The sequence below is a fragment of the Lonchura striata genome, chromosome 26, assembly GCF_050655825.1.
Source record: "Lonchura striata isolate lonStrDom1 chromosome 26, ASM5065582v1, whole genome shotgun sequence".
NCBI classification, from domain to species: domain Eukaryota; kingdom Metazoa; phylum Chordata; class Aves; order Passeriformes; family Estrildidae; genus Lonchura; species Lonchura striata.
In genome coordinates, this window is record NC_140728.1 from 7,752,278 (window position 1) to 7,774,677 (window position 22,400).

General features: G+C 51.1%; 1 protein-coding gene across 1 annotated transcript; it reads right to left on the bottom strand.

Annotated features, from left to right (window-relative positions):
* Nucleotides 1–1,691: 1,691 nt before the first annotated feature.
* LOC144247671 (uncharacterized) lies at nucleotides 1,692–20,400 on the bottom strand. Its single transcript, XM_085561034.1, is given in 10 exon segments — nucleotides 1,692–1,876; nucleotides 2,317–2,377; nucleotides 2,458–2,667; nucleotides 3,884–4,104; nucleotides 13,084–13,302; nucleotides 13,743–13,803; nucleotides 13,884–14,093; nucleotides 14,583–14,648; nucleotides 15,310–15,530; nucleotides 16,190–20,400. Coding segments are annotated over 10 exon segments (1,653 nt in total). The 5' UTR covers nucleotides 16,389–20,400.
* Between the last annotated feature and the right edge of the window lie 2,000 nt (nucleotides 20,401–22,400).

Below are 22,400 nucleotides of genomic sequence, written 5' to 3' on the forward strand. Positions count from 1 at the left end.
GGAGCCCGCTGCAGCTCTAGAGGGAAGAGTGCTTGAGTCCGATCCTTGAAACTGAGCCCAACAAAGCCAAGCACGTGCCCAGTCCTGCCTGTGGCTCTGGCTGTTGGCTGCAGGTGCTCTATGCCAGACTGGGTTTCCAGTCTGGGCACGAAGGAGGGTGCAATTCCTTGTGCAGTTGTTCTGCTGGGCACACAGATAAGTGGCTACTGGATAACCTGCTAGTGCAGCCTGAGCCTCGTGGGTTTGCAGGCTGCAGACACTTGTCCAAGGAATCAAGTACAAGTTGTTCACAAGTTTATCCCCCTGCTGCTTTGGTAGCATCACTGCTGTTCTGGCATTGCACAGAGAAACAGTGAAAGAGCCTTTTCCTGACCTTGATCAGTAGGGCTTTTCCTTCCCAGAACTGGAGAATGTGATGTGCTTCTGCTCTGGAGGTGGAGAGCCTGGACTCTCTCCTTGATTGCTCTCTGGCCTAGCAAATGGGTCTTGTTTCCGCCCACAGGAGGAATTTTTCACCTCAGGCTGGTTAAAAACCTTGCAGCCCAGCTGCAAAGCAGAGGCAGCGATTCCTGACAGCCCAGAGCTGCCCAACTTCCAAAGAAACCTCATTCCCACCCTGTTGCTTCCAAAAGCTCCACATAGGTCAGACTGATGGTGCCTTTATAAAAGCAACCAGGGAAGCAACTTCTACAGCCTAACACTGTGTCCTGCACTGCTTAGTGGGTTGAGAGTTGGCTTGTTTTCAAAGGAAATCTCTTTCTTGATTCCACTTTATGTTTTCCAAACTCTTGTTTTTTGATCTGGAATGGTAATGGTCCTAGTCTTTCCCATTTATATTCCTCGTTTCTTCTAGTCCTTCCAGATATACCTGACTGTATAATTTTTCAGTTTTCATCTAATTTATGTGGCTGCATTTTAAATAATCACCATGTTGAAAAAGCAGAGTGATTTCTAGTAATCTGATGAATTCTGAATTGTTGAAAGACTCAGAAGGAAAGAAAGAGAAAATAGAGAGTAAAATGGAAATAAATATTGCATTTCATCAGATGATTCTTGATATATTTTACTAACAACAAACTGGAAATGGAAATGCTGTGTGGATTGTCTGGTTTTCCATGCAAAACTAAAATGGGAGCAGGCATTATTTTTCACAGAATTGCAGAAAACGATAAGTTTAGGATTTAAACCTGCCTTGTGTTCCTTGAAAATGATGCAGCTAGAAGTTTACCTGCAGCTGTAATATGCTTTCCTTGCACTTTGTGTTTGTGTGGCTGCAGCCAGAGTTCCTAAGGAGAAGTTTGGATTTGGCTGGCACAGCAAAGGCAGCTGGAACCCTTGAGACACCCCTAAAGAAGGGATGTGTGGGCAGAACCTGTTCTTACCTCACTGGGTGAGTGAATACATGGCCTTCTCCATGGAAGGAGCTCCTTGTCCATGGAGCCCTTCTGACCCAGCCACCAATGAAGTCCTCAGTGCTCACCCAAATGCAGAGTGAGCAGGGCTCAGTGTGAGGCCTCACTTGTAACCCCTGAGGTGCGAGGGAAGTTTCTCCCATCCCTGTCCATTCTCACCAGCCCCAGAGCCTGTTTGGGCACTGACAGCCCTGGGCAAGTGTCACTTGAAAATGAATGGGGTAAAGGAAGAGCTGGTTCTTTACCTTCCTGGGGGTGGAGAAGGTGTTGTGGGGCTTCCTATTCTTCCTTATCTGCTGCCTGGACGATTCCTGGATTCTCTTTGTTGTCATCCTCATGATCGGTGGCTCTGGAGTGAAAAAGCCTCAGTCGTGGCTTCAGGTGCAGGGTCTCATCACCTTTCTGATTTGATTCATTGGCCAAGGAAAGTGTGAAGCCCTCAAAGTAATTCACCTGGAAATCCCCTGGTGGGAAGAGATTCCAGCTCTCAGTGCTTGTTGCTCAACTGCCAGGTCTGCAGCAGTGTGAGGGGAGACTTGGGCTGAGGACAAATCAGGGATACTGATGAGCCCAGGGCTCGGGAATCACCAAACATTGCTGCTCTGTGCATCAGGGGCTTATCAAACACCACACAGGGCACGTGAGCCTGCGCTTGTGCCTAGGGGTCCTGGGACCTGTGTTCCCTGGGGAAAGCTCTGTCATGCCCAGTGTGGCAGAGAAAAGGGGAGTGTGGCTCTGGAGGCAGCTTCAGGAGGGGCCAGGACTCAAGGAATCCTGGCAGTGCCAGGAATACAGGCATTTCTCTGCCTCAGTCACTCTGGGGCAGCATCTCTTACCGTGTGTCAGCAAACCAAGGATGTAGGGGAAGCACCCAACCTACCTGTCCACACTTCCAGTCACTTACTCAGTCTTTTTAGGAAGGAGACCGTGTCCTGGTAGCCCTGGATAAAAAAGCGGTCCATGACCTGTGAGGGGAGGCAGCAGTCAGTGCAGCTGGGCTGCTGCAGGGGCCTCACAGCTCTGGCTACCTGGAGGAGCTGCTCACCTGATGTGTGGGAACCTGAAAAATGTGCTGTAAGCGGCAGATGTTCATTTTTGAGATCTGTAAGATACAGTCAGAGAGCTGGAAGGTCAAGAAGGCAGCGGGGCCATCCCTGGGGCAGATGTCGTATTCGCCGGCGAAGGCAGAGATGGTGATGGTGGTGCGGGACACGAAGTCGGCTCTCCACATGGCCAGCTCCCCGTCCACGTAGCGCTGGGAGACAGAACAGGGAGCCCTGAGCCTTCCCCTCGCAGGGAGAGCAGTGCTGCTCACATGGGCAAACGTGGGCCTTGTTCCCCAGCCAGGCCCACAGCAGACCATGGTTCTGGGGCTCCACAGATCCTCTTCCAGGGAACTGCCCCACCTGCTGCTCCCATGCTCCAGGTCCACACCTGCCCTACTCCCTTCCCCCTGAAATCTGCAATGAACCTGGGAGGAAAGTGCAGCAGAACAGATGTGGGGTAACCCCGGGGGCAGGAGTAGATGGACAATCCTGTAGGAAGCTCAGTCCTGTCTGCAGTGAGGTCAGATTGTGGGGCCCTGTTCTTCCCTCTGCAGACACTGGGGGAACCCAGCCTTGAGCTACGTTGGTGGCAAACCCAGATAGAAAGGTCCTGAATGCCACCACTGGAGAAAGGAGAGAGGCTGGAGGGGCCCTGGGCCTGAGCTAGGACAGGGTCTCCAGATCACAAAGCTACTCACCACCCCACGGAACGTTGGAGGGATAATCCCAAAATAGGGTAGGAGGAAGCAACTGCAAATCACAGCCTGTGGGTGAGATAGGAAGGACAGAAATGAGTGAAGATCCCCAAAAATTGTTACCTTTGGGAGGGGTGGTTCATCTGTGAGTGCCAGAACAGGGTCCCCCAGCTGGGTTATTGGGCACCACGGACTAATGGGCACCAGACCATGTCAGATGCCCACAGCCAGGGCAGAGAAGACGGAAGGGAACCTGTGAAATGCCTCAAATTGCTCTCTTCATGTTCAGCATAATTGAGGCGGTAATCAAAAGGGCTGATTTTTGAAAATCATTTCAGCTTGTCAGGATGCAGAGGGTGGCAAGGACAGAAATCATGGCATGGACTAGAATGGACCAGGGCCTGTTAGGATGAGACAAGGGCTGATGGTTTGTAACTACACGGGGGGAGATTGAGATATAGGGAAGATATTTTTTACCTTGAGGTTGTTGAGGCCCTGCACAGATTGCCCAGAGAAGCTGGGCATCCTGGAAGCATGCAAGGCCAGGTAGGATGGGGCTTGAGACCAGCCTGGGACAGTGGAAGGTGTCCCTGCCCATGACAGGGTGGATCTTGATGAGCTTTAAGGTCCCATCCAACCCAAACCATTCTGTGCTTTTGTGCTGTGGGACATGGCCAGGCAGCAAATGTCTCCCAGCTCCTCCCTCACGGGTGGCTGCGGCTGCTCCCACCTGAATCAGCTCCTCCTTCGAGGCAAACTCGGACACTGTCACACATCTCCAGTCGTGCAGGCGGGTGAGGATAATGTGCAGCTTTCCAGACACCAGCTCGTGGGCATTTGGAGGCAGGAATTTCTCTAGGGCCTCCCTTAAGAGTCTAAGTACCTCTACGCCAGGGGGCAGGCCCCAGAGAATGATTTTCAAGCGATTTACGACATAATCCTTCACCTCATCTGAAGCAAAGCAAAGCAAAGCAATCATTCTTCATCCCTTATAATGTTATTTATTTGCATTTTGAGCTGCACTTCCACATGAGAGTGTGGTATTTTATCTAGCTGCTAAATGATTGCTTAGAGCTATTGTGCTTTTTCATTATGGCTGAAGGTCCCATGTGTGGACCCAACTTTTCCAAGGACTTTTAATATTGAATGAGGCAGAAGTATTTTGGTTTTTTTTTCCCACTTTCTCCCCATTTTCTGCACATGACATAGTAAAATATTTTGGACATATGGTAGAAAGTGGACAGGAAGCCTTTGTAGAACATTTACTCCTGTAAGCTCTGCATCTATGCCCTACTAATGTATCTTCTTTCTCCTCATTTTTTTGGGAATCTAGCAACAGTCTCAAATGCCTTATCAAGGAGAGCACCTCTCTTTCTTTTATTAATATGCTTGCCATAAATTCCCATTAAGAAAGTGCAATGACTGTTTTCCATGTGCTGCATAATTTACACATTTTCCGCTATTCAAGAAGGAAATAAAGTTTAAAAATCTGAGGAATTAACCATTGATAATGAAACAAAAATATTTGGAACTCCAATATTCCCAGGTACTCCATCTCTTTGGACACAAAATAAAATGAAATCTGTATCCCTTACCCACATCACATCCACACAATCCAGCTGTAGCTACAACAGATCCTGAAGATGCTCCATAGATCCTGTGTGCAGATTTCATTATGTCAGGAGACAAGTCCCGCAAAGCAGATAACACACCAGCTTGGTATACACCCATGAAACCACATCCTCTAAACAGGATAGAGTAAGGTCTTCCCTCTTTACCACTTATTTTCAGCATCTCTGCTAACTCCAAGCACCCCAACAACAAGGAAAGAGCTGCCCAACAGCTTTAGTGGGTTGTCCAGAGCCAGGCAGCGCTCAGCTGTGGCTCTCTTTCCAACCACACTCTCACTGTCTTATATCCCTCTGGGCCAAAGGTGCAGTGAAACAGCAGCAGTGGGCAGAAGTGGATGATGTGATGTCCTAATGCTCATTAAAATAAGATTACTGCATTGCAGGGTGCCTGAGGTGAGCACTGTCAGCCCCAGGCGATGGGGACAGCCACATGTCACACTGATGTGTTGGGGGAGCAGCCCAGGGGTCTGATGCTCCCCAGGACTGAGCCTTCGTGAGGGAAAAGCTGCTTCCCAAAGTGGTAAACTGCTTCAGTGATACCCTGGAGTTCCAGCACAAAATTCCAGCCCCTTGGGCAGTAGGAATTCTCAAATATTCCCGGGCACAAAAGAGTCTTGCAAGCTGCTGCTCAAAACACTCTTGCCCCATTTGCAACAGGTTGCCAAACCTCATCACATGGAATGGAGAAGGTGGCTGGATTACTAAAGAAATCTAAAACCAGTTAGTTTTCCTTGTTTCACAATTTTTGTTTGCTTACAGAAGGGTAAAAATACAGAGTCCAAGCAACAACTGATGGTTTCACCTGCTTCCTAGATGGCTGAAGTTTCAGTAGAGAAAGAGGTTGATAAAGAAGGAAAGACTGGGGAAAAACATCTGACAAATGCAGGGATTTGCTGGTTATCCATGTAGAAATGCAAAACCTTCTAAGCTTTGCTGCTGGGTGAGACACTGGGAAGCTGCTGGTGGGAAAAGCAGCGCTGAGAGCTGGGCAAGACAGAGGCAAGTGGCCAGCACAGCCAAAAACAACTTGGACATGCCTCTCCTGATATACACAGAAATCTCCCCAACACTTTCAGGCAAAATGCTCCCAAGGCCACCAGGAGTGCTTCTCTCCCTCTTGCTGTGTGCCAGGGCAGTGCTGGAGTGATTTGGATGCAGCCCTGCTCTCTGTGAGGGGGCTGCAAAACAGCCCTGAGGCTGAGGGAGCAGCTGTGCTGGACCTGCTGGGCTGGCAGGGCTGTGGGCTCCACTAAGCCCAAAGCATCAGCGCAAGGTTAATCCAGCCCCAATTCCACACGGGAGCAGTGTCTGCCACCAGCCAGGAGCCAAGGCCCTGAGCTCCTTGCACACACCTTGCGGGTCCTGCTGCTGAGCAGCAAAGTAAAACTGAAGACTCGAGAGGCATAAATATATCCAATGCCTAATTGGGAGGACAAATGCACTGGAAATAATTTTCCATCGACTCTTGAGTGCAAGGGTCCCCTAAGAATTGACTGCAATGACAAGAGTCAACTTCAGAAGCAGCTTCTGGTGCAGGAGGGAAGGGGCATTTGGAATGCATGGGTGAGGCACACAAAGCTCTTGAGCTTAAGGAAAACATTTCTGGCCACGTGCATGGCTTGTGGAAAATCCCAGAGCCAGTCTGGGAGCAGCACCAGCATTCCCAGTGCTTCAAGCCTTGTGTTCAAGCCTCCTGCCCTCAGTCAGCAGCACGAGAAGGAACTAGAAATGTGACCCATGATTGCACTGCTTTCCACATACAACTGGAGAGCTCTGGCACTCCAGTCCCAAACCAAAGCCACGGATCACACCACATGGGCCAGGTCTTACTCTTAATTGCACCTCTGCAATATTGAGAGAGTTTGTAAATCCCTTTGTTTTGCCTTCTTACCCAATCTTGCAGCATCAAGAAGTAAAAAGTTTATATCTTGGAAGAGCAGAAGGAAGCCAAGAGTGTGCCTGCTGATTCCCTCCTAGCAATAGTGCCACATCTCCCTGGCTTTCAAAGGCTTGGACTGTCCCAGGTGTCTTTCAAAGGAAGCAGGGAGTTAGAAAAAATGTAGGTGGGTGCAGTTGTTGTCAGAGTGAGGTACCAGGGCTCCAAGAAGGTGGGGTTTGGAAAGCAGCAATCCAGGTGATCAGAGGAGTGACCCAGGTGGCATAAACAGTGATTGGGAAATGCTGCTGTGGAAATGCAGAAGCTGTTTCTTGTCCTCTCTGTGCCCTGCCCCAGGATGGGACACAGGCTGTGTGTGTCCCTGAGTGCTGCCCTGTGTTTCAAGCATGTTGTTTTACCAGGCCAAACACCCTCATGGCATTTGGCATTTCCCCATCACTGGGTCAGAAACCATTGGGAGGGACCCTGCCCATCTGTCCCTCATTTTTTCATCCTGGCTTTGGGGACAAATGTCTCCAGTCCTGCTTCCCCACACAGCAGCCTGGTCTCAGTGCCTCCTGCTCCCATGGATAATTGGAAATACCCTGTGAAGCTGCAGGGTCTGAAACAGGGAATCTGACCATTCTCTACAGCTACAGCAGGGCGAGAAGAAAGAACTGAGGAGCAGAAAGACACCAATGCAGAAAGGCAAAAATGCAGTTCTGTGTTGGGTTGAAATCTTCCCATGTAAGAATCTCATCTTAGCAAACCCCAGTCTGGGTTTCTCTCCTTCATGAAAGCTGGATTTTATTATTTGTGTTTAAACAGTCTGTGATGAATCAAGGCATTTCCACGGCAGCTCCCCAGCTGAGTGCACTGGAACAGGAGCAGAATAAAGGAGTGGCTCTGGCAGGGGTCTGAACTTTGCCATGCTGGGGCCTTGCTCACCTGTGTGTGCTCACCTGGGCCCCTCAGTTGCCTCTTGGCTGCTCCGTGTTTCCTCACATGCCAGTGGCTGCCTCCTCAGCAGGCAGGGCTGACACTGGCCTAGGGAGCACATTCCCATCCCTGCCCTCCCACCAGGACACAGATTTTAGCAGAGTTGACAACACGAGTGATGTTTTTGCCACTGATGTTGCAGGCAACCTTTCTTCGAGGTGGGAAAGAAAAGAGTGGAAATGATGCACCCTGGTCCTTGCCTCACTAATTGGTATTTCTGTGGCTTTGACAGCTCCCAGAACTTGCCTCAGCACACTTACCTTTCCTACTACCAGGATTGTGGCACAGGAACCTCCAGCCTATCTTCTGTTCGGCATTAAGCAGAGGAACCTTTTCCCTGCTCCTGTGACAAACACCTCATCTGGGCACACGAGGAGATGATGTCAGTGCCCAGGGCAGTTATGAGAGCTGCGCTGACAGAGATGAAATGGTGACTTTGGCACGGTGACTTCACCCAGCTCTGGAGCAGCGCCTGGTGCTCCCAGCCAAGGGCAGGCCTCTGCAGGACAGACCTTCCTGCTCAGCTGCACCCTGGGCACAGAGCACCAGGAAATGTTGGAGCAGATCACCTCTAGCTGGAAGGAGTTCTGGCAGGCACAGCTTCATGTCAGGCCAGAAGAGATTCCTTAGCCTTGCCTGAGCCTTAGGATTACCACTAAGACATTCACTAAGAGAATGGTTTGGCCTGGAAGACACTTTAAACCATATCCAGTTCCACCTCTGCCATGGCAGGGACACCTTCAGTAACCCAGATTGCTCCAAGCCCTGTCCAACCTGGCCTTGAAATAATGACACACCAGAGCCCAAGGGGGAGTCCTGCACGATGTAGGCACAGCTAGACTGCTGGCTTAAAGGTAAAAGGAAAAGCTCAGCCTAGATGGATTTCCGGCCAAATGACAGCCTGGGAGGCTCTGGTGCAGGGGCTGCTGCTCAGCAGCAGGAGGATGATGCTGCTACAGAACCGTGGAATCATTGATTCATGGAATGGTTTGGGCAGGAAGAGACCTTCATGCTCATCTCATTCCACCCCCTGTCACGGGCAGGGACAACTTCCATTAGAGCAGATTTCTTCAAGCCCTGTCCAGCCTGGCCTTGCTTCAGGTGCTCCTCGGTGAATCCGTATTCCCTGGATTAACCCTTTTTTCCTGGGTTCAGTTGCCCCCGCTCCGGGCCTGCTTTTCCCGTTGCTCTGAGGGCTCGGCAGCTCCCGCCCCTGGTGCTCTGAGGGCTCGGTGGTTCCCGTTCCTCCAAGGGCCCTGAGAGCTCGGCTGTTCCCATTCCCGTTCCTCCAAGGGCCCTGAGGGCTCGGCTGTTCCCATTCCCGTTCCTCCAAGGGCCCTGAGGGCTCGGTTGTTCCCATTCCCGTTCCTCCAAGGGCCCTGAGGGCTCGGCTGTTCCCTTTGGTCTGAAGGCTCGGCCGTTCCCGTTTCCGCCCCTGGCGCTCTGAGGGTTCGGCTGTTCCCATTCCCGTTCCCATTGCTCTGAGGGCTCGGCTGTTCACCTTTCCATTGTTGTGAGGGCTCGGCCGTTCCCATTCCCTTTGCTCTGAGGGTTCGGCTGTTCCCATTCCCATTGCCCTGAGGGCTCAGCTGTTCCTGTTCCCACTGCTCCAAGGGCTCGGCTGTTCCTGTTCCCATTCCCGTTCCCATTGCTCTAAGGGCTTGGCCATTCACGTTCCCATTCCTGTTCCCGTTGCTCCAAGGGCTCGGCCGTTCCTGCCCCTGGTGCTCTGAGGGCTCGGCCGATCCTTCTGCCCTCACTGCTGCCCTTTGACAACTTGGCGGCTGCAGCAAGCCTCGTCCCTTTGCATACATCGTGGGAGTATTTAGTAACGCAGGTAAGGCTTGTTAATTTGTGGTGATTGCTATGAATAAATATTTTTTTTGCCAGATGTTCCATTCTCTCTGCACAGCCCAGACCATGTCTGACACTGATGATGAAGCTGGGCCTGTTGTCACCAACACACACTGTGTGCTGGTGCTCCCAAATCAAGGAGGATTTTGAGAATCCCACACTGGTTTAGGTGGGAAGGGGCCTCAAAGCTCATCTCCTTTCACTTCATTCCATAGGGTGAGGACATGGAGATGTTTCAGCTGATCATCATCAGCTGGAAGGTGTTTGGGCTGGCTCAACTGAATTTCAGCCTAGAAGAGATTCCTTAGTCTCTGTGAGCCCTTAGGATCACCCAGTGATACCAGAAAGACACTTGAAAAGTAGATCACAGAATCCCAGAATGGTTTGGGTTGGAAGAGACCTCAAAGCTCATCCTGTCTCAACCCCTGCTATGGCAGGAACACCTTCACTATCCCAGGATGCTCCAAGCGCGTAGCCAGTGACCTTGTCCTGTGCTGGCAGTTCCTGATGAGGGGTCCCTCTCCAGCTTCCCTGTAGCCCCTTCAGCTCCCTGCACAGGCTGTGAGGTCTCCACACAACCTTCTCTTCTCCTGGCTGAACAGCCCCAACTCGCTCAGCCTGTCTCCATAGGGGAGGTGCTCCAGTCCCCCTATAACGTTCTGGCCCATTCTGATGCATCCCGTTTGCATTGGATCCTGTCTGCTCCTGTCTTGCATCCATCCTGGATGGATTTCACTTCTCAAGCACTGCAGCCAAAGGCAGGCTGCTCCAATCCAGCTGTTCCTGCCACAGGGCAAAGTGGAAGGCTCAGAGACACCCAGGCCTCCCCAGGCAGGAACAATCAGTCCATCATTTGCTTTTGCACCTCTGCTCCCTCCCACTTATCCAACAGCTCCTTCTCCAGGTTGCTGCAAGCACCATCCCCACCTCCAGGCAGGATATTACCATTCAGTGAGCCTGAGGCAGCTACCCTATTGAAATGAGCATTAAAATCTACCAGAGAAAATTCTCATCTAGGAATTGGACTTCCAAATCCATTAGATGCATCTGCAAACCTTAGACACAAACAGGAGCACAGTTTGAAATGCCCAGCATGTCTCCCCTGCCCCATCTGGTGCTTGATCATAAGCAATGAGAAAAGATTTGTAAAGTTAAAAAAAAAATCCATCTACAAGGAATCCCCAAACTAAAATGGTTTTGGGTTTTGCTTTATTAATCTCTCATCTTTTCAAGCAAGCAGAGCTGGTGCTGTCTCCTCTTGGAGACACGAGCTTGGAGCTAATGGCAATGGAGACTGACAGAGGCAATGGATAAAGGCAAAGTTTGGCATTGTTTGGAATCATCTTGTGCAGGAGCTTGTTTCACCGCAAGGAAGCAAAGTGGGAAGCCCAGCTGCACCAAGTGGGGTTAGAACCAGCCTGGAATGCCTCCTCTGGGGGTGGATCATGGGAATCATCCGGGGCTGAGGCCCTGCCTGTGCTGTGGCATTGCTGGCAGCGCCCATGTGCTCCTCAGGGCAGGTCAGGCTCAGCCTTCAGGCTGGGTTCCAAGTTGCTCATTGGGTTTTTAAAGCAGAAACTGGGGCCAAAAGCAGCAGCAGGCTCAGAAATGCTCTTCTGTAGCCGAGCTGGTCCTAAAGGGAATAAAACCACGTTGGTCAGTCTGACAGACACCTCTGGCAGTTCCTGTGGGACAAAGTAGATGCTGTGGGAGAAAGTGCCTGGTGGGAGCTGCTTCCCTTCCTCCCGATGTCTGAAGGGCAGCCCGTTTTGGTATCCTCAAAATATTACCCTTTGTACCCCCATCGTGTTGCTTGTCTCCTTCTGCTTTGAACTCAGCAGGAATGTGAAGCCTGAGGTGGATGGGATGAGAGTCTGGAGACAAGCCAAGGCAGCAGAGCTCCCTCTGGAGCTGGAGCCCGCTGCAGCTCTAGAGGGAAGAGTGCTTGAGTCCGATCCTTGAAACTGAGCCCAACAAAGCCAAGCACGTGCCCAGTCCTGCCTGTGGCTCTGGCTGTTGGCTGCAGGTGCTCTATGCCAGACTGGGTTTCCAGTCTGGGCACGAAGGAGGGTGCAATTCCTTGTGCAGTTGTTCTGCTGGGCACACAGATAAGTGGCTACTGGATAACCTGCTAGTGCAGCCTGAGCCTCGTGGGATTGCAGGCTGCAGACACTTGTCCAAGGAATCAAGTAGAAGTTGTTCACAAGTTTATCCCCCTGCTGCTTTGGTAGCATCACTGCTGTTCTGGCATTGCACAGAGAAACAGTGAAAGAGCCTTTTCCTGACCTTGATCAGTAGGGCTTTTCCTTCCCAGAACTGGAGAATGTGATGTGCTTCTGCTCTGGAGGTGGAGAGCCTGGACTCTCTCCTTGATTGCTCTCTGGCCTAGCAAATGGGTCTTGTTTCCGCCCACAGGAGGAATTTTTCACCTCAGGCTGGTTAAAAACCTTGCAGCCCAGCTGCAAAGCAGAGGCAGCGATTCCTGACAGCCCAGAGCTGCCCAACTTCCAAAGAAACCTCATTCCCACCCTGTTGCTTCCAAAAGCTCCACATAGGTCAGACTGATGGTGCCTTTATAAAAGCAACCAGGGAAGCAACTTCTACAGCCTAACACTGTGTCCTGCACTGCTTAGTGGGTTGAGAGTTGGCTTGTTTTCAAAGGAAATCTCTTTCTTGATTCCACTTTATGTTTTCCAAACTCTTGTTTTTTGATCTGGAATGGTAATGGTCCTAGTCTTTCCCATTTATATTCCTCGTTTCTTCTAGTCCTTCCAGATATACCTGACTGTATAATTTTTCAGTTTTCATCTAATTTATGTGGCTGCATTTTAAATAATCACCATGTTGAAAAAGCAGAGTGATTTCTAGTAATCTGATGAATTCTGAATTGTTGAAAGACTCAGAAGGAAAGAAAGAGAAAATAGAGAGTAAAATGGAAATAAATATTGCATTTCATCAGATGATTCTTGATATATTTTACTAACAACAAACTGGAAATGGAAATGCTGTGTGGATTGTCTGGTTTTCCATGCAAAACTAAAATGGGAGCAGGCATTATTTTGCACAGAATTGCAGAAAACGATAAGTTTAGCATTTAAAACTGCCTTGTGTTCCTTGAAAATGATGCAGCTAGAAGTTTACCTGCGGCTGTAATATGCTTTCCTTGCACTTTGTGTTTGTGTGGCTGCAGCCAGAGTTCCTAAGGAGAAGTTTGGATTTGGCTGGCACAGCAAAGGCAGCTGGAACCCTTGAGACACCCCTAAAGAAAGGATGTGTGGGCAGAACCTGTTCTTACCTCACTGGGTGAGTGAATACATGGCCTTCTCCATGGAAGGAGCTCCTTGTCCATGGAGCCCTTCTGACCCAGCCACCAATGAAGTCCTCAGTGCTCACCCAAATGCAGAGTGAGCAGGGCTCAGTGTGAGGCCTCACTTGTAACCCCTGAGGTGAGAGGGAAGTTTCTCCCATCCCTGTCCATTCTCACCGGCTCCAGAGCCTGTTTGGGCACTGACAGCCCTGGGCAAGTGTCACTTGAAAATGGATGGGGTAAAGGAAGAGCTGGTTCTTTACCTTCCTGGGGGTGGAGAAGGTGTTGTGGGGCTTCCTATTCTTCCTTATCTGCTGCCTGGAGGATTCCTGGATTCTCTTTGTTGTCATCCTCATGATCGGTGGCTCTGGAGTGAAAAAGCCTCAGTCGTGGCTTCAGGTGCAGGGTCTCATCACCTTTCTGATTTGATTCATTGGCCAAGGAAAGTGTGAAGCCCTCAAAGTAATTCACCTGGAAATCCCCTGGTGGGAAGAGATTCCAGCTCTCAGTGCTTGTTGCTCAACTGCCAGGTCTGCAGCAGTGTGAGGGGAGACTTGGGCTGAGGACAAATCAGGGATACTGATGAGCCCAGGGCTCGGGAATCACCAAACATTGCTGCTCTGTGCATCAGGGGCTTATCAAACACCACGCAGGGCACGTGAGCCTGCGCTTGTGCCTAGGGGTCCTGGGACCTGTGTTCCCTGGGGAAAGCTCTGTCATGCCCAGTGTGGCAGAGAAAAGGGGAGTGTGGCTCTGGAGGCAGCTTCAGGAGGGGCCAGGACTCAAGGAATCCTGGCAGTGCCAGGAATACAGGCATTTCTCTGCCCCAGTCACTCTGGGGCAGCATCTCTTACCGTGTGTCAGCAAACCAAGGATGTAGGGGAAGCACCCAACCTACGTGTCCACACTTCCAGTCACTTACTCAGTCTTTTTAGGAAGGAGACCGTGTCCTGGTAGCCCTGGACAAAAAAGCGGTCCATGACCTGTGAGGGGAGGCAGCAGTCAGTGCAGCTGGGCTGCTGCAGGGGCCTCACGGCTCTGGCTACCTGGAGGAGCTGCTCACCTGATGTGTGGGAACCTGAAAAATGTGCTGTAAGCGGCAGATGTTCATTTTTGAGATCTGTAAGATAGAGTCAGAGAGCTGGAACGTCAGGAAGGCAGCGGGGCCATCCCTGGGGCAGATGTCGTATTCGCCGGCGAAGGCAGAGATGGTGATGGTGGTGCGGGACACAAAGTCGGCTCTCCACATGGCCAGCTCCCCGTCCACGTAGCGCTGGGAGACAGAACAGGGAGCCCTGAGCCTTCCCCTCGCAGGGAGAGCAGTGCTGCTCACATGGGCAAACGTGGGCCTTGTTCCCCAGCCAGGCCCACAGCAGACCATGGTTCTGGGGCTCCACAGATCCTCTTCCAGGGAACTGCCCCACCTGCTGCTCCCATGCTCCAGGTCCAAACCTGCCCTACTCCCTTCCCCCTGAAATCTGCAATGAACCTGGGAGGAAAGTGCAGCAGAACAGATGTGGGGTAACCCCGGGGGCAGGAGTAGATGGACAATCCTGTAGGAAGCTCAGTCCTGTCTGCAGTGAGGTCAGATTGTGGGGCCCTGTTCTTCCCTCTGCAGACACTGGGGGAACCCAGCCTTGAGCTACGTTGGTGGCAAACCCAGATAGAAAGGTCCTGAATGCCACCACTGGAGAAAGGAGAGAGGCTGGAGGGGCCCTGGGCCTGAGCTGGGACAGGGTCTCCAGACCACAAAGCTACTCACCACCCCACGGAACGTTGGAGGGAAAATCCCAAAATACAGTGGAACATAGCCACTGCACATCACAGCCTGTGGGTGAGACAGGAAGGACAGAAATGAGTGAAGATCCCCAAAAACTGTTACCTTTGGGAGGGGTGGCTCATCTGTGAGTGCCAGAACAGGGTCCCCCAGCTGGGTTATTGGGCACCACGGACTAATGGGCACCAGACCATGTCAGATGCCCACAGCCAGGGCATAGAAGATGGAAGGGAACCTGTGAAATGCCTCAAATTGCTCTCTTCATGTTCAGCATAATTCAGGCAGTAATCAAAAGGGCTGATTTTTGAAAATTATTTCAGCTTGTCAGGATGCAGAGGGTGGCAAGGACAGAAATCATGGCATGGACTAGAATGGACCAGGCCTTTTTAGGATGAGACAAGGGCTGATGGTTTGTAACTACACGGGGGGAGATTGAGATATAGGGAAGATATTTTTTACCTTGAGGTTGTTGAAGCCCTGCACAGATTGCCCAGAGAAGCTGGGCATCCTGGAAGCATGCAAGGCCAGGTAGGATGGGGCTTGAGACCAGCCTGGGACAGTGGAAGGTGTCCCTGCCCATGACAGGGTGGATCTTGATGAGCTTTAAGGTCCCATCCAACCCAAACCATTCTGTGCTTTTGTGCTGTGGGACATGGCCAGGCAGCAAATGTCTCCCAGCTCCTCCCTCACGGGCGGCTGCGGCTGCTCCCACCTGAATCAGCTCCTCCTTCGAGGCAAACTCGGACACTGTCACACATCTCCAGTCGTGCAGGCGGGTGAGGATAATGTGCAGCTTTCCAGACACCAGCTCGTGGGCATTTGGAGGCAGGAATTTCTCTAGGGTCTCCCTTAAGGCTCTAAGTACCCGTCCTCCAGGGACCAGCCCCCAGAGAGAGATTTTGAAGCGGCTGAAGAAGTACTCAATCACCTCATCTGAAGCAAAGCAAAGCAAAGCAATCATTCTACATCCCTTATAATGTTATTTATTTGCATTCTGAGCTGCACTTCCACATGAGAATGGGGTATTTTATCCAGCTGCTAAATGCTTATTTAGTGCCATTGTGTTTTTTTCAACAGGGCAGAAGGTCTCATGTTTGGACCCAACCTTTCCAAGGACATTCAATAGTGTAGAAGACAGAAGTATTCTGTTTTTTTTTTTTCACATTTCTCCTCATTTTCTGCATAAGACACCTTAAAACTTTTTGGACATATGGTAGAAAATGGACAGGAAGCCTTTGTAGAACATTTCCTCCTGTTAGTTCTGCATCTATGCCCTGCTAATGTGATTTCATCCCATTGTTGCTTTCGGAATCTATCAACCATCCCCAGTGCCTTATCAGGGAGTGCATATCTGCTTCTTTTTCTAGATATGCTTGCCATGAATTCCTGTTAATAAGATGCAATGAGTATATTGACACTCTTTTATCTTTGCTGCTTAGTTCACCCGTTCTTTTCAACATTCTAGAAGCCAATAAGGTTTAAAAATCTGAGGATTTAACCACTGATAATGAAACAAAAATATTTGGAACTCCAATATTCCCAGGCATTCCATCTCTTTAGACACAAAATAAACAGAAATCTGTAGCCCTTACCCACATCACATCCACACAATCCAGCTGTAGCTACAACAGATCCTGAAGAAGCTCCATAGATCCTGTGTGCAGATTTCATTATGTCAGGAGACAAGTCCCGCAAAGCAGATAACACTCCAGCTTGGTATACAATCATGGAACTACATCCTCTAAACAGTATAGAGTAAGGTCTTCCCTCTTTACCACTTATTTTCAGCATCTCTACTAACTCCAAGCACCCCAACAACAAGGAAAGAGCTGCCCAACAGCTTTAGTGGGTTGTCCAGAGCCAGGCAGCGCTCAGCTGTGGCTCTCTTTCCAACCACACTCTCACTGTCTTATATCCCTCTGGGCCAAAGGAGCAGTGAAACAGCAGCAGTGGGCAGAAGTGGATGATGTGATGTCCTAATGCTCATTAAAATAAGATTACTGCATTGCAGGGTGCCTGAGGTGAGCACTGGCAGCCCCAGGTGATGGGGACAGCCACATGTCACACTGATGTGTTGGGGGAGCAGCCCAGGGGTCTGATGCTCCCCAGGACTGAGCCTTCATGAGGGAAAAGCTGCTTCCCAAAGTGGTAAACTGCTTCAGTGATACCCTGGAGTTCCAGCACAAAATTCCAGCCCCTTGGGCAGTAGGAATTCTCAAATATTCCCGGGCACAAAAGAGTCTTGCAAGCTGCTGCTCAAAACACTCTTGCCCCATTTGCAACAGGTTGCCAAACCCCATCACATGGAGTGGAGAAGGTGGCTGGATTACTAAAGAAATCTAAACCCAGTTAGTTTTCCTGGTTTCACAATTTTTGTTTGCTTACAGAAGGGTAAAAATACAGAGTCCAAGCAACAACTGATGGTTTCACCTGCCTCCAGATGGCTGAAGTTTCAGTAGAGAAAGAGGTTGATAAAGAAGGAAAGACTGGGGAAAAACATCTGACAAACACAGGGATTTGTTGGTTATCCATGTAGAAATGCAAAACCTTCTAAGCTTTGCTGCTGGGTGAGACATTGGGAAGCTGCTGGTGGGAAAAGCAGCGCTGAGAGCTGGGCAAGAGAGAGGCAAGTGGCCAGCACAGCCAAAAACAACTTGGACATGCCTCTCCTGATATACACAGAAATCTCCCCAACACTTTCAGGCAAAATGCTCCCAAGGCCACCAGGAGTGCTTCTCTCCCTCTTGCTATGTGCCAGGGCAGTGCTGGAGTGATTTGGATGCAGCCCTGCTCTCTGTGAGGGGGCTGCAAAACAGCCCTGAGGCTGAGGGAGCAGCTGTGCTGGACCTGCTGGGCTGGCAGGGCTGTGGGCTCCACTAAGCCCAAAGCATCAGCGCAAGGTTAATCCAGACCCAATTCCACACGGGAGCAGTGTCTGCCACCAGCCAGGAGCCAAGGCCCTGAGCTCCTTGCACACACCTTGCAGGTCCTGCTGCTGAGCAGCAAAGTAAAACTGAAGACTCGAGAGGCATAAATATATCCAATGCCTAATTGGGAGGACAAATGCACTGGAAATAATTTTCCATCGACTCTTGAGTGCAAGGGTCCCCTAAGAATTGACTGCAATGAGAAGAGTCAACTTCAGAAGCAGCTTCTGGTGCAGGAGGGAAGGGGCATTTGGAATGCATGGGTGAGGCACACAAAGCTCTTGAGCTTAAGGAAAACATTTCTGGCCACGTGCATGGCTTGTGGAAAATCCCAGAGCCAGTCTGGGAGCAGCACCAGCATTCCCAGTGCTTCAAGCCTTGTGTTCAAGCCTCCTGCCCTCAGTCAGCAGCACGAGAAGGAACTAGAAATGTGACCCATGATTGCACTGCTTTCCACATACAGCTGGAGAGCTCTGGCACTCCAGTCCCAAACCAAAGCCACGGATCACACCACATGGGCCAGGTCTTACTCTTAATTGCACCTCTGCAATATTGAGAGAGTTTGCAAATCCCTTTGTTTTGCCTTCTTACCCAATCTTGCAGCATCAAGAAGTAAAAAGTGTATATCTTGGAAGAGCAGAAGGAAGCCAAGAGTGCGCCTGCTGTTTCCCTCCTAGCAATAGTGCCACATCTCCCTGGCTTTCAAAGGCTTGGACTGTCCCAGGTGTCTTTCAAAGGAAACAGGGAGTTAGAAAAAATGTAGGTGGGTGCAGTTGTTGTCAGAGTGAGGTACCAGGGCTCCAAGAAGGTGGGGTTTGGAAAGCAGCAATCCAGGTGATCAGAGGAGTGACCCAGGTGGCATAAACAGTGATTGGGAAATGCTGCTGTGGAAATGCAGAAGTTGTTTCTTGTCCTCTCTCTGCCCTGCCCCAGGATGGGACACAGGCTGTGTGTGTCCCTGAGTGATGCCCTGTGTTTCAAGCATGTTGTTTTACCAGGCCAAACACCCTCATGGCATTTGGCATTTCCCCATCACTGGGTCAGAAACCACTGGGAGGGACCCTGCTCATCTGTCCCTCATTTTTTCATCCTGGCTTTGGGGACAAATGTCTCCAGTCCTGCTTCCCCACACAGCAGCCTGGTCTCAGTGCCTCCTGCTCCCATGGATAATTGGAAACACCCTGTGATGCTGCAGGGTCTGAAACAGGGAATCTGACCATTCTCTACAGCTACAGCAGGGCGAGAAGAAAGAACTGAGGAGCAGAAAGACACCAATGCAGAAAGGCAAAAATGCAGTTCTGTGTTGGGTTGAAATCTTCCCATGTAAGAATCTCATCTTAGCAAACCCCAGTCTGGGTTTCTCTCCTTCATGAAAGCTGGATTTTATTATTTGTGTTTAAACAGTCCGTGATGAATCAAGGCATTTCCACAGCAGCTCCCCAGCTGAGTGCACTGGAACAGGAGCAGAATAAAGGAGTGGCTCTGGCAGGGGTCTGAACTTTGCCATGCTGGGGCCTTGCTCACCTGTGTGTGCTCACCTGGGCCCCTCAGTTGCCTCTTGGCTGCTCCGTGTTTCCTCACATGCCAGTGGCTGCCTCCTCAGCAGGCAGGGCTGACACTGGCCTAGGGAGCACATTCCCATCCCTGCCCTCCCACCAGGACACAGATTTTAGCAGAGTTGACAACACGAGTGATGTTTTTGCCACTGATGTTGCAGGCAACCTTTCTTCGAGGTGGGAAAGAAAAGAGTGGAAATGATGCACCCTGGTCCTTGCCTCACTAATTGGTATTTCTGTGGCTTTGACAGCTCCCAGAACTTGCCTCAGCACACTTACCTTTCCTACTACCAGGATTGTGGCACAGGAACCTCCAGCCTATCTTCTGTTCGGCATTAAGCAGAGGAACCTTTTCCCTGCTGCTGTGACAAACACCTCATCTGGGCACACGAGGAGATGATGTCAGTGCCCAGGGCAGTTGTGAGAGCTGCGCTGACAGAGATGAAATGGTGACTTTGGCACGGTGACTTCACCCAGCTCTGGAGCAGCGCCTGGTGCTCCCAGCCAAGGGCAGGCCTCTGCAGGACAGACCTTCCTGCTCAGCTGCACCCTGGGCACAGAGCACCAGGAAATGTTGGAGCAGATCACCTCTAGCTGGAAGGAGTTCTGGCAGGCACAGCTTCATGTCGGGCCAGAAGAGATTCCTTAGCCTTGCCTGAGCCTTAGGATCACCCTATTATACCACTAAGACATTCACTAAGAGAATGGTTTGGCCTGGAAGACACTTTAAACCATATCCAGTTCCACCTCTGCCATGGCAGGGACACCTTCAGTAACCCAGATTGCTCCAAGCCCTGTCCAACCTGGCCTTGAAATAATGACACACCAGAGCCCAAGGGGGAGTCCTGCACGATGTAGGCACAGCTAGACTGCTGGCTTAAAGGTAAAAGGAAAAGCTCAGCCTAGATGGATTTCCGGCCAAATGACAGCCTGGGAGGCTCTGGTGCAGGGGCTGCTGCTCAGCAGCAGGAGGATGATGTTCCTACAGAACCGTGGAATCATTGACTCATGGAATGGTTTGGGCAGGAAGAGACCTTCATGCTCATCTCATTCCACCCCCTGTCACGGGCAGGGACAACTTCCATTAGAGCAGATTTCTTCAAGCCCTGTCCAGCCTGGCCTTGCTTCAGGTGCTCCTCGGTGAATCCGTATTCCCTGGATTAACCCTTTTTTCCTGGGTTCAGTTGCCCCCGCTCCGGGCCTGCTTTTCCCGTTGCTCTGAGGGCTCAGCAGCTCCCGCCCCTGGTGCTCTGAGGGCTCGGTGGTTCCCGTTCCTCCAAGGGCCCTGAGGGCTCGGCTGTTCCCATTCCCGTTCCTCCAAGGGCCCTGAGGGCTCGGCTGTTCCCATTCCCGTTCCTCCAAGGGCCCTGAGAGCTCGGCTGTTCCCTTTGGTCTGAAGGCTCGGCCGTTCCCGTTTCCGCCCCTGGCGCTCTGAGGGTTCGGCTGTTCCCATTCCCGTTCCCGTTGCTCTGAGGGCTCGGCCGTTCCCATTCCCGTTGCTCTGATGCCTTGGCTGTTCACCTTTCCATTGTTGTGAGGGCTCGGCCGTTCCCATTCCCTTTGCTCTGAGGGTTCGGCTGTTCCCATTCCCATTGCCCTGAGGGCTCAGATGTTCCCGTTCCCGTTGCTCTAAGGGCTCGGCCATTCCCGTTCCCTTTGCTCTGAGGGTTCGGCTGTTCCCATTCCCATTGCCCTGAGGGCTCGGCTGTTCCTGTTCCCACTGCTCTGAGGGCTCGGCTGTTCCAGTTCCCATTCCCGTTCCCATTGCTCTAAGGGCTTGGCCGTTCACGTTCCCATTGCTCCAAGGGCTCGGCTGTTCCTGTTCCCATTCCCGTTCCCATTGCTCTAAGGGCTTGGCCGTTCACGTTCCCGTTCCCGTTCCCGTTGCTCTGAGGGCTCGGCCGTTCCCGTTCCCGTTGCTCTGAGGGCTCAGCTGTTCCCATTCCCATTACTGTTCCCGTTGCTCCAAGGGCTCGGCTGTTCCTGCCCCTGGTGCTCTGAGGGCTCGGCCGATCCTTCTGCCCTCACTGCTGCCCTTTGACAACTTGGCGGCTGCAGCAAGCCTCGTCCCTTTGCATACATCGTGGGAGTATTTAGTAACACAGGTAAGGCTTGTTAATTTGTGGTGATTGCTATGAATAAATATTTTTTTTGCCAGATGTTCCATTCTCTCTGCACAGCCCAGACCATGTCTGACACTGATGATGAAGCTAGGCCTGTTGTCACCAACACCCACTGTGTGCTGGTGCTCCCAAATCAAGGAGGATTTTGAGAATCCCACACTGGTTTAGGTGGGAAGGGGCCTCAAAGCTCATCTCCTTTCACTTCATTCCATAGGGTGAGGACATGGAGATGTTTCAGCAGATCATCATCAGCTGGAAGGTGTTTGGGCTGGCTCAACTGAATTTCAGCCTAGAAGAGATTCCTTAGTCTCTGTGAGCCCTTAGGATCACCCAGTGATACCAGAAAGACACTTGAAAAGTAGATCACAGAATCCCAGAATGGTTTGGGTTGGAAGAGACCTCAAAGCTCATCCTGTCTCAACCCCTGCTATGGCAGGAACACCTTCACTATCCCAGGATGCTCCAAGCGCGTAGCCAGTGACCTTGTCCTGTGCTGGCAGTTCCTGATGAGGGGTCCCTCTCCAGCTTCCCTGTAGCCCCTTCAGCTCCCTGCACAGGCTGTGAGGTCTCCACACAACCTTCTCTTCTCCTGGCTGAACAGCCCCAACTCGCTCAGCCTGTCTCCATAGGGGAGGTGCTCCAGTCCCCCTATAACATTCTGGCCCATTCTGATGCATCCCGTTTGCATTGGATCCTGTCTGCTCCTGTCTTGCATCCATCCTGGATGGATTTCACTTCTCAAGCACTGCAGCCAAAGGCAGGCTGCTCCAATCCAGCTGTTCCTGCCACAGGGCAAAGTGGAAGGCTCAGAGACACCCAGGCCTCCCCAGGCAGGAACAATCAGTCCATCATTTGCTTTTGCACCTCTGCTCCCTCCCACTTATCCAACAGCTCCTTCTCCAGGTTGCTGCAAGCACCATCCCCACCTCCAGGCAGGATATTACCATTCAGTGAGCCTGAGGCAGCTACCCTATTGAAATGAGCATTAAAATCTACCAGAGAAAATTCTCATCTAGGAATTGGACTTCCAAATCCATTAGATGCATCTGCAAACCTTAGACACAAACAGGAGCACAGTTTGAAATGCCCAGCATGTCTCCCCTGCCCCATCTGGTGCTTGATCATAAGCAATGAGAAAAGCTTTGTAAAGTTAAAAAAAAAATCCATCTACAAGGAATCCCCAAACTAAAATGGTTT